The sequence below is a fragment of the Magallana gigas genome, chromosome 5, assembly GCF_963853765.1.
Source record: "Magallana gigas chromosome 5, xbMagGiga1.1, whole genome shotgun sequence".
Classification (NCBI taxonomy): Eukaryota; Metazoa; Mollusca; class Bivalvia; order Ostreida; family Ostreidae; genus Magallana; species Magallana gigas.
Window position 1 is genome coordinate 51,359,022 of NC_088857.1, and position 18,699 is coordinate 51,377,720.

Consider the following 18,699-nt stretch of genomic DNA (forward strand, 5'->3'; position numbering starts at 1 on the left):
TCATCGTACAGTAACTATTTATTTAAATTAAACCAAAATCAGAACAATTTCAAGAAAACATTTTAACTTTTTGATAAAAAAGATGTTTTAAAAAATCCAGTAACTGTATCCATTTTCTTAGACTTCTCGTTATAGATATTTTCCTAGAATATTGATGAAAGTTTCTTTAGTTCTGTTCGGACGTAACTTCTCTTCTGTTGGTGCTACATCTTGATCTACTACAAAGTAGATAAAGTAATTTAAATATGTATTTTAGAACATACATGACGTTAATTCGTATAAAAACATTCCAACAGTTGACAGTACACGAGTATATTACCTTCAACGCCACAACAGAGACACAATTTCCGTCAGCAGAATCGCACGACTCATTATCTGCGCATGAGCAAGTGTTTTTACAGTCCTGTCCAAAAGTACCAGATGGACACACTTAGGAAAAGAGAAGAAAACCATACCGCAATAAAATACCGGATAATAATATATTACAAAAAGATCTACACAAAATGACGATTTTAAAATACAGCTCTAATATTATTATCCCACTAAGTTTATTACCAGTTTAAGAAGAAAATTTTAGCTAAAACTTATTGAAAACACACAAATAATTGGATTTGAAAAATACAGTTTACCCTGCAATAATTAATATTCCTGAATCAGTGATTTACACATTATGAATCCTTATTCTCAAATTTATATACTTCATTGAATAGTGAAAAGCCTTAAAATAATTTGAATGTATATCAGACCATCTAAATAGTGAATTGTTATTTGCTAATTTTCTTCAAATGTGAATAGTTTTAGAAGAATTAAACTCAGTTTTCAACATTTTTTGTCAAAATGACCTTTTTGCACTTAAAATCATGTTGGTTTTTGATGAGTTATCAATATTGCTTTCATCGTAAAGCATTCCCTTTTATAAAGATATTAGTATGTTCATTTATTAAAATATAGTCAATACTTGTGAACTTTGTCACTCTCTGTCCTTATACATCTTATACGTGGAAAAACTTGATTTTCAATGTAAAAAATGGGTAATTTTGTGCAACTGCTTCTACGAGACCGATGCTGTTCCCACTGAATTTATTTTTATTTCTCAAAATTTAATTTCTCAGGGTTGTAAAGAGGCCTCATTTTGTTCTTTCAGGAAAATGTATTGGATTTTATTGAAATTTCAAATTTACATTAGAATACCAGAATTTTTTTTTTCAAAAATATGCACCAACTTTGATAAGGCATATATTTTTGTTTGAAATATATTTATACTTTAAAAGCAGTCTAAATGAAAGTATTAAGTGTGTTTAAACTTTGTATTGTAATTTTTAAAAAGTTTTATAGAATTAAGAAGTTTTACAGCTTATCAATCTTCACAACATTTTTACAACTTCTGAGGCCTTTTTGCACTAAACATGTTCCAAATTCAAAAATAGACATTTTTCTGCCTAGTAAGGCATACAATGAACTTTTTCTTTCACATATATTACAATCATGTTAAAATGAAGTGACACACAAAAATTTATTGAAATCCAAGACAGCGTGTGCAAAGTCCTGCCTCAATTTTGCTTGAACAGCCTCTTAAAATCCGAGATTGCTAGTTCTTAGTCTACCAGCCTTTGATCTTGATGGTGCACGCTCTAGCTTATCACGTTGGCTCATCAATAGACGTTATCATTGGACTATCTCGAACTTATATCCATGCCATAATGGCATTGATATTTAAGAAATGAAACAATTTAAGTATCGGCTAGACAACTTGTATGTCTCTTCTGTGGTATATTTTAGGGTATATCGTTGAATTTAATTACTTTTAACTCATGATATCTCAATAGATTGTCACGTTAAAATGTTGAAGTTATCAAGTTTTATAAAAAAAAAAAAAAAAAAAGGGGGGGTTGTCATGGACGCCTATGTAATATATTCGAGGTTATTTTCTGAGCCTGCCGTAAAGGCCTAAGAGGTTGAGATTGAATCATACCTATATTGCAGTCACTGCCTTGCCAGCCGGGATAACACGTGCAACTTCCGTCTGTGACGTCACACGACGGATTCGCATTTGTAGGACAAGCGCAGCTCTTCTGGCACTGGAAACCATATTTGTCGTCGTGACAGTCTGAAAAAGTGTCAACCAACAACTTAAGATGATTCTAAAATCAAATGTATTTATTTCTCAACATCAAGAGGCCAATAAGAGTGTCGGTTTACCTTGGGCACATCTACCGTCGGCTGTTTCCGTGTAACCAGTGCAACAGGCTGGGACATCTTTGTTTTTGAAAACGGTTCTAGTTAATATTTTCGAACAAAGTCCAATCCTATAATTCACATATTAATCATTTTAATAATTCGATGAATGTAGTTTAATAATTTACTGTTCAAACTTGATTGATTTCTCAACCGCAGTATAGAAAACTTGCATAGACATGTATGTGCTTGTAAATGATATCCTAAAAGTGTTACATATTAAAAGTACATGTATGTTAATAAATATGGGCTTGTAAGCAGTATTGTATAAAAGTCTGACCTTCGTTCTGTGGTACAGACCCGCTGGCCCATCCAGTTCGTCCTACATCTCCTCACGTAGTAAGGACACTCCACCAGAGTCCTGTAGGTCTCAAGAGCACTGTACCTGTGGAAATTTACAGTACCCCAATCTCCGTAAACGTCAAAAGTTGTCCATTAAGATTAATTCGCTGGGTTAACTAATCTTCGTTAACCCCAACAGTTTCTCCGTTTGTATAGGAAGTAGATTTGTTAATATTAGATAAATGATTTACCTGACGCTCTCTAGACACTTTTTGGTTGTGTAGTGAGTCCTTGACTCGCACAACACGAACACAGAAACCAAACATACAGACGCCCAAACCAATGGTCTACACTCCATCTGTAACAAAAAATAACAGGTACACATAGCAGAGAGAGAGAGAGAGAGAGAGAGAAAGAGAGAGAGAGAGAGAGAGAGAGAGATGGGTGACCATAGCATACACTTACTATTTCAGTATGGTAATAGCAAATCAGTATATCGTGTAAATAGTTTTACAGGAACAGCCATTGTAGATTTCTCGCATGTTAAGAACAGTTTTAAATACGTATCCACGTACATATTTATATCTCTGTAAAAATAGATGAAGTAAAGGATGTCGCAGCACGGACACTGTACTAGTCTCAAGGAACTGTAGTACATGTAGTGGCCATTTTTAGTTATTATGATATGTACATGTAAAACCATGTATTCATTAACATTTTGATTGCGAGTATCTTCATTTTTGTGTATCTAAATTTGAAAGAAATTTCAATTTAATGTTTCTTTTTAACTATGTTGATTAGAAAATGAGACTTTTCTTAAATTTTTCTTATATTCAGTAAAACACGCCTATGTCGAAGTGACAGAGAAGGTTGATTTTGCTTCGTTATAATCGTAATTCGTTTTATCAGTCAAGTTTACCATGTTTACAACCTGTTATTAGGTGACGTGGAATGGAAATCATCGCGATGTAAGCGTCGATTTATTATACGCGTGTTCGCTATAACCGTGTTTTACTGTCCTGATATATAGACAAAAATTTCAATTACATCCTTTCTCAAAACGTAATGACATTATCTAAGCTGAGGTGCCAAAATAAAGGAAAAGCGATTATCATATTGTTGTCACATTCCTTAAAACAACATACAAATTTTAAAACACAGGGATTTTAAGCTGAGCTGAATTTCAAAATAAATCAACTCTAACCAGCTGTGGTGAACATGCAGTTCTCGTTAGAGTGTTTTGTAACGAAGTATTGCAAACATGTACTTTTTTTCTTTCATTCACAATGAGCAGCGATTTTTATCAGTTATTTATGAAAAAGTAAATTAAAAGGAAAACTATTTCATATACTAGTACTAGATAAAATTCGAATAAAAAAATTATCCCGGTAAATAAAAATAAGACCTTTAACGGAGGCCAGAATTGTATTAGCTCGGAAAGAGAAAACAAAAACTACTTTTAAGAGATTTGTTTGTTATTTTTAGATAAACCGTGTTTTACTGTGCTGATAAATAGACAAAAATTTCAATTACATCCTTTCTCAAAACGTAATAACATTATCTAAGCCGAGGTGCCAAAATAAAGGAAAAGCGATTATCATATTGTTGTCACATTCCTTAAAACAACATACTAATTTTAAAACACAGGGATTTTAAGCTGAGCTGAATTTCAAAATAAATCAACTCTAACCAGCTGTGGTGAACATGCAGTTCTCGTTAGAGTGTTTTGTAACGAAGTATTGCAAACATGTACTTTTTTTCTTTCATTCACAATGAACAGCGATTTTTATCAGTTATTTATGAAAAAGTAAATTAAAAGAGGAAAACTATTTCATATACTAGTACTAGATAAAATTCGAATAAAAAAATTATCCCGGTAAATAAAAATAAGACCTTTAACGGAGGCCAGAATTGTATTAGCTCGGAAAGAGAAAACAAAAACTACTTCTAAGAGATTTGTTTGTTATTTTTAAATAAGATCGAAAAATAAAAATTAAAAGGATAAAAAAAAATTCCATTTCTTAAAGAGAGTTTAAAACAAACTATATATAATGAACGGAAACCATACAATCAAAGCCAATGCTAAATAACGACTGTATACACCTACCTTGGTTATTTGTCCTGGCTGTTTGAACGTCCAATCCGAATATGTTTGGTATTGAATCTTTCTTTTTTTTTCTTCTTTTTTTTTTTTTTATAAAACATACGTTTACAAATGTACAGCGAAGCATTAATTTAACCCTAACGATCGGTCAGCTACAACGGCCGTAGGCTGCCGGAACCAAGTACCTTCTTCCTCTCTATTGGACACAGGACATTAAACTATGGGTATTCCTTTGGGGGTAAAAACAATATTATTCTGAGATGAGTTTTTTGACACATCATGAAAAATATTCCTTTATCTGATTTATCATTAATCAGCCTCCACCTACTTAGAAATAATAGATGCAAAACATATTTCAACACCTAGGGTATGTATTGTACGGAATAGTATGATTGCCAAAATTAAGGTCACGATTGGAGAGACTGTAGGCATTCTAGATATATCTTATTAGTCAAAAATGAACAAAACTCCGAGATTTGTTACTTTTATCCTTCATATTTCATAGAAAATGGTTGTTTAAAACATGACTTTTCATTGTGTTTATCAAACATTAAATCCCTGGTACATCTTATCAAACAAATGTATTGTTATGAAGCATCATTGAAAGAATTATTTTGAATTTCATAAACCTGTAGGCACCTCTTGACCTTAATATTATATTTTACTTTGTATTTGGTACATGTTGCTTACTCGTATACGAGATTATATGCCGTATGTACGAGATAATTAGTTATAATAAAGAGAAAGTAGGTATTAAGATGACATCATCTAAATCGTACGTGTGCGGCCTACCAGTATGTCGTTCTAACGGGATAAAAAAAATCGAGAAACTAATTCGCAATTACGAGATACCAAGTCGTACGATCAAGAAAGTAAGTACGGAAACGTATAACCGCCTGTAAGAGATAATAAGTCGTACGGATGAAAAATACCTAGATTTATAAGTCGAAATGAGGAGGTAGTCGTACATGTGGGATAGTAAATCATAATATTAAATACATAAACCAAGTATTAGTGTGTTCGGGGTGATATAACGTCCATACGATTTATTATTTCGTTATAACGACTTATCATCTCGTACATGTATACGATACATTTTCTTGTATGTACGTCTTAATCATGTCGGTTGTACGACTTAGGTCGTTATAACGACTTTTCATCTCGTACATACGACCTGTAATCTCATACCTGCGGCATATTATCTCATGATGAGACGACTTAAAATCTTGTTCATACGACTTTGTAAAAATAATATTGATTGGCAAAATTACACTTCCGTAATTCAGTCTTCTATAGTATTTGTGTTATAGCGTTTTGATAAAGTCTCCTATAGCATTTGTGTTAAAACGTTTTGATGAAGTCTCCTTCGAAACTGTTATATCAGCCATGTTCACAGTCTTACTCCTTTTTTTCCCTTCCATTTAAAAGGGGACGTGTAATGACAACAAATTACATACTTAATATTGTATTTTCTTCGTAGAGATATAAACTATAATTCATACCAATTCATGAGTGACAAAATCTTTAACAGAAAATTGAAGACTTTTTTTCAATTTCAAAAACAACGTTAATATATTACATGTATCACACGATATATTAAAATAGATATATATCAGCCTTGCATGCATCTCTTCCTAATAATAAACACAATTAAAAAAATCTATTATATTCCAAAACGTAAACTTCAGCTATGCAAATCAATAAAATATGATTTTTAAAAAGGCTCGTTTCTAACACAAACAACAAATGGCTATTTCAATGGACAAGAACAAGACTTACTCTATCATTCAAAATGTTAATAAAATCAACATTCATTTTCGTTTCATTTCATTTCTTCTTTGACTATTCAATCGACTTGATATTCGTAATATTCTCATTCATGTTTTATTGTGAACTACAATCTCCTCAGGAGAAATATCATTAAGTTATAACGTTTTGTCTGATGTTCCTATCCTTTCATATAATTATTTGTATGCAACAAGTATACCCATGCACGAAATAAATTGATTACAAACCTTAAAAATTATAGTTACTCAAATAGCATTGTTGATTGTCGTTCGATTTTTTGTAGTTGGGGGGAACTCATTAATTTTTAAAGTCAACCATTGCATCCTAATGGAGATTTTGACATTACTCCTATTATTACTGGCTAGATCTAAATTCCGATAAAACTGTTAGTATACATCCTTATGTCTATCTACGTACATGACGATGCTGATAAACTGGTAGTTAAATAGTTACATGTACTTATGGCGAGAACCTAGTAAGTTGACAGAACTTGAGTTCTATACAATAACAGATCTTCAAACCAAAACATATATGCATGGTCTAATGATACTTAATTTATGTTAATTATTAAAAGTAAAAAAAAACCCCATTAAATACATCAATTCATGTAATAGGGAATGAAAAGTCAAGTCTCAAACGAGACTCTCAAATTAAAGCTCTAATCACTGAGGCCTGATATATTGACTGACAGTCACACACTTCTCAACGCGATGTATCTATATGAATGTAGATTTTGAAAAACAATTTCTTTTACTGATTTTTAAATCGTTAACACTATCAAACATTGAAGAAAAACATATAGACCAAAATATATAGATCTGTGACCTAGCATTGCCGCTCCATCTTTAACATAAGGGTTTATGGGCGTTGTTGTCGGTTTGTACGCAAGTTTGTCGGGAAGCTCCTCCAACCAGAACCTCACCCTAGAGTCTGCGTACTTCATATCAGATTTGGTGCCGCTGTCCAGGATTATGTAGCCTCTAGTTTGATTGTTGTATACAGGCCATCTTTCCAGGGAGTTGTCATTTGGGTCGCTGTAAAATACAAAATGGACATTAACTAATTTATTACACTTGGATTTACAAGACATCACTTAAGAAGAAATGAGGATTTGCTTCTAGTAAGTTATTCACAATCTCGTGGAAAGTTCTCACCCCTTCTTTGCGAAGTTGCTCCAGAAAGCAATCATCTTATCAGATACAGCTAGATAATTCTTTATATTGTCTGTGGGAGGAATAAAAAACTGAAAGATAAAACCAACGTCGTCTGCGTGACTAGGACCTTCATACCAGCCTGGTAATGTATAGTACGAGTATGGGTATTCCTCCGTCACTAGGTACTGGAACGTCCTCGCGTGTACATTGTTTGTGCTGTGAACATCCAGAACCTTTACCAATGGAATTGTAAAAATTAAGTCAGCCGCGAAATCAAAAGCATATGTCGCCTGTTTTGCCTCTGACCTGGTGTCTCGGTACTTGTCGCAGGCAGACGACTTTATCAGTTGCTGATTTCCAGGAATATGGATGTAGTCGAGGAAGGCGGGGATGAAATAGTTGCAGACAAACACAGTTGGAATTCCGGCTGCTAGGTCAAAATTGTACTTTTTCTGGATTTCAGCATTAAGAATTTCAAAAAGAACCGATCCCTCTTGTCTCATAACTCCTGACATTAGATCGAGCGAGGCGAAGAACTGGAACTCTTTAGATGACATGTTTCTGATGATTTCGGTGGGCGTTTGATTGAACAGCTCGTTGTCAACATTTGGCATAAAGTCAACTACTGGAGCCAAGCGTTTCGTATTTCTGCTTACAAATGCTAAGTAATTGTTTGATATTTCTTCCACGGTCTTATTACGCATGCACTCAATGAAATTATCGCTATCATTGTAATTACACTGCAATAAATTGGCAATTTCTATTGTAGCTGGACGCGAATCACCAAACGCCAACGGACTTAGAGCTGTCCCACTCTGTGCTATAACTCGGTGAAAGAGTCCCTGGTTTTGTGGAATTAGAGAAAGAAGTGAAACGCTGAAACCTCCAGCAGATTCTCCAAAAATCGTAATGGAGTCGGGGTTTCCACCGAAAGACATGATGTTATTTTTTACCCATTTTAAAGCAAGGATCTGATCCCATATCCCATAGTTTCCGCGTGATGCGTCATTATTGAGACTAAAGAAACCAAACACACCAAGACGATAGTTTACCGTCACTACAATGACGTCACCTTTGGTCGCCAAAATTGATCCGTCAGTTTGAATGGCTGAACCAAGAGCATATCCACCCCCATGAATCCAAACCATTACTGATTTTTTGTTCGAGGTTGATATGTTGTTTGGAACATATACATTTAGCTGTAAACAGTCCTCACTGTAATGTTTTATATCAGGAAAGACTGGAGGTTGTAAACATGCGCTTCCCATCTTTGTGGCATCGAAGGTGTCATTGAATTTTCCATACGGTTGCGGTTTGGCGAATCTCAATTCCCCGACCGGCGGTTTAGCAAATGGAATCCCGTAGAAGACATAGACTTTTTCGCTGGGAGACGTATGAGGAACGGCTCTCTTCACCCCACGGATGTTGCCCAAAGGAGTTTGAACCTCCACGTCAGAGTAGCCTGCATCCATCATGGTCCGCGGGATGTCGTCCACCCACGTTTTTACTCTGTCTTTCTCGTACTTCATTCCTGCAGTAATATTGTCGCCAAACGTTAGATGGGCTTGTTTTGATGCATCGTAAGTAGGCCAGAACGGCAGCGAGGGGTCATTTGGGTCCCTAAAGCGGAGAAAGAAACAAGAACAATTCATAAAAAATTGTGAATGTGTCGCGTTGTAAAGAAGATGGGTGAATAAGGCGTGTAAAATGCCCATATGGGGAATGATTAGATACTACAAAATTAAAATATCATTAAATCTAATAATTTTTTTAAAAATAATTAAAAACGATGTATATTTAAAGTTGCATCGGTTTGTAACCCTGAAATATTTTAAATACTTTTAATAGGTTGATTTAAACTGGCGTATGCGTGTCAAAACATCCAAATAGTGTCATTTTTATAACTTAATTTCCTTTTTGGGAGTTGATTTTAATCAACTCTCCTATGCAGTCACTCAGACAAACCGAAAGTGAAACAGTGTTTGGACCTAAGCACAAATCAACACCGCTGACAACATTTAGTTCTAATCAATAATTTCGATGTAATGAGTTCTTAAGCATTGTTCTTCAAGGAAACTTATTTATAGATACCTTGTAAATAGTCAGATTTTAAATGGTACAAACAATTTAGATATTTTTTGAAGACGTACATTTTATGTATTCCTACTCCAGAGTTTAATACAGTCTCGTTCAACCAGACGCTTGGCAGTCTCCGTAAATCTCCGACAAGCTTAGAGTCCCTCTTGCTTGTCGGAGATTAACGGATACAGCTGGGAGTCTGGTTGAACGAGAGTAGAGTTCAATTTTGCTTGGATCCATACAATTTCTCATAACTATTTCGATTACTAATACGTAGTTTGATGGAATAATTCTTTGAATATTACACAACATGATTGATATTAGCTGCAGAACTGTAGCTCTCCGGGAAAAAAATATTGACAGACCGGAGAGCTACAGGGCCACCCATTGAAAAAATTGTATATTTATTGCGCAGAAAAACGTGCGCTAGTTTTCGACTGATTTACCTTATTTATACGCAAATTCTGTGAAAACAATTAGTACCATTAAATTCTTCATGCAATTTACTACTGATATCGCCTCTTTATTTGCCTAAGACTTTCTCCGAAACACGCTACCGACCTCGGAAAATCAATTATGTTGAATTTACATCGAGATCGAGAGTCGCCATTTTTACATGTAAACAAAGTGCACCACATGAATTTACGGGACTGGTGATGGTGTTTAATAGACTATCTGAGGCAAGTGAAGAGACTTTAAAAGAATTTAATGGTACTAATTGGGTTTTTTTTTTAAGAATTTGCATATAAATAAGGTAAATCAGTCGAAAACTAGCGCACATTTTTCTGCGCAATAAATATACAATTTTTTCAATGGGTGGCCCTGTAGCTCTCCGGTCTGTCAATATTTTTTTCCCGGAGAGCTACAGTTCTGCAGCTAGATTGATATTGGATTTTCACGAAATTCCTGTGGGATTCATATTATAAAAATGTGCGTAATTTAAATACTTATAGGAATTTACTTGCCATGCAAAATGACATATCGTTGATTTTAAAATAAATAACAATCGATAAAATCAACTCCCGTCAGTTCTTCAGTACTTTGATTTTATAGAGTGGGTCCGAGCTCCATATTTTTGTTATAGTCTTAATGCGGTTTTATGGAATTTAAACCGATTTCAATCAACAAAAATATGGAGAGATGACCCACTACACTTTCAAAATGTCATTTTGTAGCCCAACAACTGAACGTTAAAGAAAAATAATACAAGTCCGTAAATTCGTGGCCAACGTCTCATAAAGCATTTAAACAACACACTTTGTTGTGAATGGGATGGCTCAGTAGTTAGAGCACCAGTAATAAGGTAACCTTATAGAATTTAGATCTTTTAAAAGTTCGATACCACCAAAACTTAAGTATTTGTAATTTTTTTCCCATCTTTTTTTTTTTAACATTTCCAACTGAATATAGTTAGAAATTACCCTCTTGTAAACTTGTATTACTGTATATCATATCAAATATATTTATTTGAAAAAATAATAAATTTGAAATTGTATTTTACGACTAAACCAAATGGGCAGTTGCGCCATCTTATTCCCCCATCTTCTTTAATGAAAATCTCAATTTCCAATATAGTTCTTTTTTTCTCTAATTTTAAATATTTGTTTATTGAAAACATTTACTTCAGATCCCCCCAGGGCCAGGGACAAAGTAAAGAGAACATGTATATGTGTTGTTTGTTTTCCTTAAGATTAGTGTCATTCCTCCCATCAAAGTGAGAGCATTATAATTCCTTAATTGTGTTCATTGAATGTTTGACTGAAAGGTGCGCGTTGTGTGAAAGAGTCATGGAGATTCCCAGACGTGATTTAGATGTACTTGACTTTCTGTCATCAAAGAAATAATTCAGTCTATTAACTCTGGACAGTTCCGAGTAACAAAACTAGTGCTTATTGTAAAAAGAGGGGAAATATTCACTACCTCTGTTTTTAATTAGGCCATTCAACGAAATTAAACACTTTTTATGTTCGATTTAATATTGCGCTAAAGTCATGTTCCGACCATATGGTCCAGAAAAAATGCTTCAGGTTCAAAACTAATATTATCCTAGATTATCAAATATATATTACTCGGAAAGTAAAAACAATAATTTTACAAAATGATATTATATTAATCCAATCTAAAACTACAAACTTTTTTTTAACAAATTGGTTTAAAGCTCTTGTGCATTTCACTGATTTATCATTATCAAAACCTGCTATTCAGTCATTTTTAGTGAATATTTGGAGAACAAAAAATGTTTCTTTAAAACAAATTACTGAGAATATTCTTGTTTCATTATTGTGTAGCAAGGTAAGAACTATTTGAGACATAGACCGCATTTACTGTGGGAGATTGGTCCTATCAAAGAAGCAGTTTTTTTCATTTCAGTACTTCTTCCGCAGAAAAAACAATTATAATAAGTTACCCCTTTAAAAAAATTAAAATTACCCGTATTTTGCAAAGTTTGCCCAGTATGACATCATGACTTTAGAATATTGGAGGTCTACAGGGGACGTAAGTCCGAAGGATTGGGGAAACAGGTAATACAAGTCTTCGGTGTGTCCCGGTGGGCGGTACCAAGGTGGGTAGTAACTCAGTGTCCAGTCAAATGTCACCCTCTGTCTTTCAAGGACATACTGGAAAGATTTGGACCGCACGTTTTGAAGACTGTGTGACTGAAGCTGAATGAAAGATGGCGCCACAAAAAGGAAGTCTGTAAATATGTCCAGCATTCTTCGTCCTTGTTCAGTCATGTTGTTCCGTACGGTGTATTTTTCACAGATGAGATCCTTGACTCGATTGTTTCCATCGAAAAAGTCCGATACGAGTGTTTCCGTAAAATTATCACACATAAACTCAGTTGTTATGCCCGCGGTTATATTGATGTTGAATTTCTCTTGGACAACTGGCTGGCTGATAATGCCTGCTAGCTCGGAACCTTCCGTTCTAACAGTCCCACTGATGAGGTCAAGGGACATCAGAAACTCGTGCTCCGGTAAGGAGGAATTTGACAGAATTTTTAAAGGCGTATGGTGAAATAGTTCCCCGTCAATATAAGGAGTGAATTCAAGTAATTGGCGAATAGTAGAGGGATCTCGCTGGAGATATGCGATAGTATAGTCATTTAAGGTACTAGCGTTCACCTTGCGTAAGCATTCTATATAAAGCTGAGAACTTAATTGCCTGGAACATCCTAACATGTCTCCAACAGACCTAGTGGCTGGTTCCGAGCTTCCAAAGGCCCATCGTGAGGCTGCCACGCCACTCTGTGATATCACACGGTGAAACAGGCCCCGGTTTGAGGGAATCAGGGAGAGAAGGGAAACACTGAACCCCCCGGCAGATTCTCCAAAAATAGTAATAGAGGACGGGTCTCCCCCGAACGCAGCAATGTTTCGTTGGACCCACTGGAGGGCAAGGATTTGGTCCCATAGTCCGTAATTTCCTTTTCCAATGGGATCGTTTAATGACAAAAATCCGAATATGCCAAGTCGGTAGTTTATTGTTACAACGATGACGTCACCTTGATGGGCAATGTTACTGCCATCATAGATTAATGATGAGCCGACAAGGAAACCACCACCATGAATCCAAACCATCACGGACTTCTTAGAGGATGGGGATGGAACACCTGGTACAAATACGTTCAGCTGGAGGCAGTCTTCACTTTTTGGAAAGGTGGACACCTCAGCCTGCATACACTCGGGACCGTTGTGCGTGGCATCGCGTGTACCTGACCAGTTACCGAAAGGTTTCGGTTTGCTGAATCGCAGTTCTCCGATAGGTGGCGCTGCATACGGAATGTTGTAGAACACACTAACTGAGCCTTTATTTGGTTCTTCTCCCATTTGTTTGTTTATTCCTTTAATTGGCCCAGATTGTGTATAAACGATAGGATATGACTGCTCCGAAATTTGTGGAATTTCTTCATCCCAAATTATTATTGAATTCATTTTATACTTCATGCCAGGTTCGATAACTTCCCCAAAATTCAAGTACGCTTGATCCGCGTGGTTGTAGGATGGCCAGTGTGGCAGTGCAGGGTGATTAGGATTACTGAAACGATAGAAGATAAAGTTATTGAAAATGACGTTAAAAGATCATTAAACTCGTTCCTTTGTTTAAATTGATTGAAAAAAAACCCACGAACTGAGAGGTACTACAGAAAATGTTTTAATTTAACCGAGATTTGGCAATGTTCCCTAATATTCATTGTGGAGGCAAACACGTTTTTCTGCAAATACGTCAGAGCTATGTACCGTATTTCATGTGTGCAAATTATATTTACCCGTATTTTGCGAAGTTTGTCCAGTATGACATCATGACTTTAGAATACTGGAGGTCCACTGGTGACGTCAAACCGATAGATTGAGGGAATAGGTAATACAAATCTTCGGCGTGTCCCGGTGGGTCGTACCAGGGTGGGTAGTAACTCAGCGTCCCGTCGAGTGTCACCTTCTTTCTTTCAAGGACATACTGGAAAGATTTGGACCGCACGTTTTGAAGACTGTGTGACTGAAGCTGAATGAAAGATGGCGCCACAAAGACGAAGTCTGTAAATATGTCCAGCATTCTTCGTCCTTGTTCAGTCATGTTGTTCTGTACGGTGTATTTTTCACAGATGAGATCCTTAACTCGGTTGTTTCCATCGAAAAATTCCGACACGAGTGTTTTCGTAAAATTATCACACATAAACTCAGTTGATATGCCCGCGGTTATATTGATGTTGAATTTCTCTTGGACAGCTGGTTGGTTAATAACGCCTGCTAAAAGGGAACCTTCCGTTCTAACAGTCCCACTGATGAGGTCAAGGGATATCAGAAACTCGTGCTCCAGTAAAGAGGAATTCGACAGAATTTTTGATGGCATATGGTGAAACAATTCATCATCAATATAAGGAGTGAATTCAAGTAATTGGCGAATAGTAGAGGGATCTCGCTGGAGATATGCGATAGTATAGTCATTTAAGGAACTTGCGTTTACCTTGCGTAAGCAATCTATATAAAGCTGAGAACTTAATTGCCTGGAACATCCTAACATGTCTCCAACAGACCTAGTGGCTGGTTCCGAGCTTCCAAAGGCCCATCGTGAGGCTGCCACGCCACTCTGTGATATCACACGGTGAAACAGGCCCCGGTTTGAGGGAATCAGGGAGAGAAGGGAAACACTGAACCCCCCGGCAGATTCTCCAAAAATAGTAACAGAGGACGGGTCTCCCCCGAACGCAGCAATGTTTCGTTGGACCCACTGGAGGGCAAGGATTTGGTCCCATAGTCCGTAATTTCCTTTTCCAACGGGATCGTTAAGTGACAAAAATCCGAAAATGCCAAGTCGGTAGTTTATTGTCACAACGATGACGTCACCTTGGTGGGCAATGTTACTGCCATCATAGATTAATGATGACCCGGCAATGTAACCACCACCATGAATCCAAACCATCACGGTCTTCTTAGAGGATGGGGATGGAACACCTGGTACAAATACGTTCAGCTGCAGACAGTCTTCACTTTTTGGAAAAGGTGTCAGCTCAGCCTGCATACACTCGGGACCGTATTGCGTGGCATCGCGTGTACCTGACCAGTTACCGAAAGGTTTCGGTTTGCTGAATCGCAGTTCTCCGATAGGTGGCGCTGCATACGGAATGTTGTAGAACGCACTAACTGAGCCTTTATTTGGTTCTTCTCCCATTTGTTTGTTTATTCCTTTTATTGGCCCAGATTGTGTATTAACGATAGGATATGACTGCTCCAAAATTTGTGGAATTTCTTCATCCCAGAGCTTCATTCGTTTCATTTTGTACGTCATGCCAGGTTCGATAACTTCCCCAAAATTCAAGTACGCTTGATCCGCGTGGTTGTAGGATGGCCAGTGTGGCAGTGCAGGGTGATTAGGATTACTGAAACGATAGGTATGTACATGTTAAATGATGTCATGTTCATATAAATAATGTCATTCAAAATTGCATTATGAGTTTGATAATAAGTTCTTATCATTTTACCCAGATTTGGCAAAGTTGGTCCAGTACTTTATTATTGAAGCAGAGACGTTTTTCTGAACGTCCGTCAAATGGATATTAGGAAACAAGTAAAACATTTCGTCGCCATGCCCTGGGCCGATGTACCACACAGGGGGACGCTGTAACAAGCGAGACCGCTCTGCTTCTAATTCAAACACGTACTGGTAAGTGTTCGAAGCAAGGTTCTGGCTACTGTGAGCACGAAGGCCCCCAAAAGCCGGATAAGCGAAGGTGTAATCTGTGACGAACTGTAGCATCTGGCGACTCTGCTCCGAGACGTTGTTTTGTACCCGGTATTCTTCACAAAGTCTTTTGGATACCAAAGTGTTGTTTTTATAGGGGACGTTTAAAATTGCAGGAACAAGAGTGTTACAGAACTCCTCAGTTGATACTCCTGCTGTTAAATTGATGCCTAATGCATTTTGTATAGATTCTGAAAGCGATACCAAGAATATATTTCCGTCCGTTTTTACTGTACCTGTCATGAAGTCAAGAGACGAAAAAAATTTGTATTCCTCAGATGAAAAGTCATTCAAAAGACTTTCAGGTGTCTTTTTCAACAGTTCACCATCAACATTGGGAGTAAACGGCAAACCTGCCCCAGTAAACCTATACGTTGAAGAAGTAGTGAGAATGGTATTCGGGTCCTTATTTCGCAAGCAAGCAACAAAAGTAGATGTTCCGATATTGTTTGAGCAACCCAACAGTTCTCCAATGTCGTATGAAGCTTGTGTCGAATTGCTAACTAACAAATTTCCACTCTGGACAATTACCCGATGAAACACATTTTTATTTTCTGGAATTAGAGAGAGAAATAACGAGCTGACCCCGCCAGCAGATTGACCGAATACAGTCACAGCGCCTGCATTTCCTCCGAAAGAGCCGATATTTTGGTTGACCCATTTCAGCGCCAGCATCTGATCCCAAAGACCATAATTACCGGACGCCTCTTCATTCCCTAGCGAAAAAAATCCAAATATACCAAGTCTATATTGTATTGTGACGATGATGACGCCTCCTTGTCGCGACAGCTCGCTGGAATCGTACAGGTCTGCGCCCCCGCCCGTAAATCCCCCGCCATGGATGAAAACCATCACAGGTGTCTGCACCGTAGACGATATATTAACTGAGTTCGGTACATATATATTGAGTTGTAGGCAGTCTTCTGACATTTCAAAGCTCTCGAAAAAGGCAACCTGCATGCAGCGCTTTCCAGGTGTTGTTGCATTCAGGGTACCGGTCCAGTTTCCATATGGCACGGGCTTGGCAAATCGTAGACTCCCTAAGGGAGGTTTGGCAAAAGGGATGTTGTAGAAAACTGAAACCATTGCGTCGTTCTTTTTGATGCCGACCATCGGGCCGAGTCTAGTCTCAATATGGACGTCCTCGCCATTACAGAGAATCAGTGGAGCGAATAGAGTCCCAGCAGCGATGAACACGGTCAGCAGGCTCATCTTTGGTAGCTGAAAACATTATATGTTTCATATTGGTTGCAATGAATTATCAGACATTTTTAAATGAAAGAACATTTTAACAACGGTAAGAATGGTAGCCCATATACAGTAACATTCTCTTCTTGGTCCTTACACATTGTATATTTCCATTTATTTACTATCTTTTCAAAAAACTTCTTTAAGATTTCTGCAAATTCTAGTGTTTTTCTTGATGAAAACGATCTGTTTAATAATTTAGCTGCAAATAGTATTTTTTAAATTTTGCTAAACGAAATGACGACGGGCGTGTAACAATTGTAACTGATACTAAACGGAATTATTTTTTTCTTTAAGAAGTCAATTGCGAAATTGCCAGTGTTGACAAAAAAGGAAAGGAGAAGGCGAACAACGCACCTAGGAAATTTAAATAGCCTATGTACATCTTACGTAAAGAAATCTTATATTTGAAGGTGTGCATCAGTACATGTATGATATAGGACTGTATTTTCTGACTATTAACAAACAAACAACATACATTTACAAATGTATACTTCATACTTTTTCCCTTAGTTTCATTTCTCTGATTATTTTATATTATACTCCTCCACGGATTTGGATTTACAGGATTTTGGAAAGTAACGTTTTCCCCCCATTTTTTTTTTGCTTGTCAAGATTTTTTGGATGAGCCCCCCCCCCCCCCCCCCTCCACTTTCAAAAACGATGCTAGGTGCATGTTTGGGGTAAAAAAAACTCTTGTGTTTATACAGAATAAAAGCGCGTTATTGACATGCGTTGCGAAATTCATAGAATAAACAATGTATACAAGCCAAAAAATAAATATTTTGGAAACATTTGAAACAAGTTTTATTTTATTGCCTTATTTCTAAAGTTTAAATTTAGCCAATTACACAACACCCCGAAAATACAGCACTAAAAATGCCAAATTGCATACTTTAAATAAGAAAATACCGCAAAATCTTACCGTATTGTTATGAATCAATGGAGGGTTAAAATAACATAATGAACCAAGTTGTCAGGACGTACTCGTTAATTTTCACCGAACTGGTCATCGACTGTCGATGGAGAAAGTGAGATTCGAACGCAAAGTTAGTGCTTACAATACCACTGGTCGCTTTTCTGTTGTTTCTATATCTTGTCTTCTAACAACAACTCTAAATAATAGAACATGATTAAGTAGATTTTAATGGACCTGTAAGCCTAGTTTTTTGTTCGTACTAGATTTATGTTATGTCAACTTCAGAATTATGTTACCGTCAACTTCAGAGAGAGAGAGAGAGAGAGAGAGAGAGAGAGAGAGAGAGAGAGAGAGAGAGATGCATACATACCACCCATATGACTCTCTAACTCGACTTGCAAAATCTCCTTTAGCTGGGTGAAAATCTAGTACTATAAGAAATATTTAAATCGCCGCTTTCTCGTGTGTTTAACGTTATTCATGTCCCTGGCGGAACGGACGGCGGAACGAAACAGAAAACGGAAAATTATAAACAAGAAATTCAACCAATATATTTGTAAAATCAAATATTCTTTATTTTGTGACAGGAAATTTTACTAATTCTTAAGTCTCAATAGCCGACTTTGAAGTGGTTAAAACAGTAATACGTT

At 36.6% G+C, this 18,699-nt stretch overlaps 1 protein-coding gene across 2 annotated transcripts; it reads right to left on the minus strand.

The window, feature by feature from the left end:
* LOC105320590 (uncharacterized) lies at positions 1–18,534 on the minus strand. Of its 2 annotated transcripts, XM_011418583.4 has the most exons (13): positions 18,420–18,527; positions 18,056–18,245; positions 15,623–17,103; positions 13,913–15,520; positions 12,073–13,680; positions 7,564–9,183; positions 4,625–7,443; positions 2,769–2,875; positions 2,516–2,620; positions 2,200–2,306; positions 1,973–2,107; positions 320–429; positions 1–218 (listed from the first exon to the last, which is right to left on the minus strand). In XM_011418583.4, the coding sequence occupies exons 3-7, from the start codon at positions 17,092–17,094 to the stop codon at positions 7,170–7,172; spliced, it is 6,582 nt and encodes a 2,193-aa protein (XP_011416885.3). In that variant the 5' UTR covers positions 17,095–17,103; positions 18,056–18,245; positions 18,420–18,527; the 3' UTR covers positions 1–218; positions 320–429; positions 1,973–2,107; positions 2,200–2,306; positions 2,516–2,620; positions 2,769–2,875; positions 4,625–7,169. The 2 variants fall into 2 exon arrangements, with proteins under 2 accessions (XP_011416885.3, XP_034302231.2); XM_034446340.2 differs by lacking the exon at positions 18,056–18,245 and having other exon boundaries at positions 18,420–18,534.
* Between the last annotated feature and the right edge of the window lie 165 nt (positions 18,535–18,699).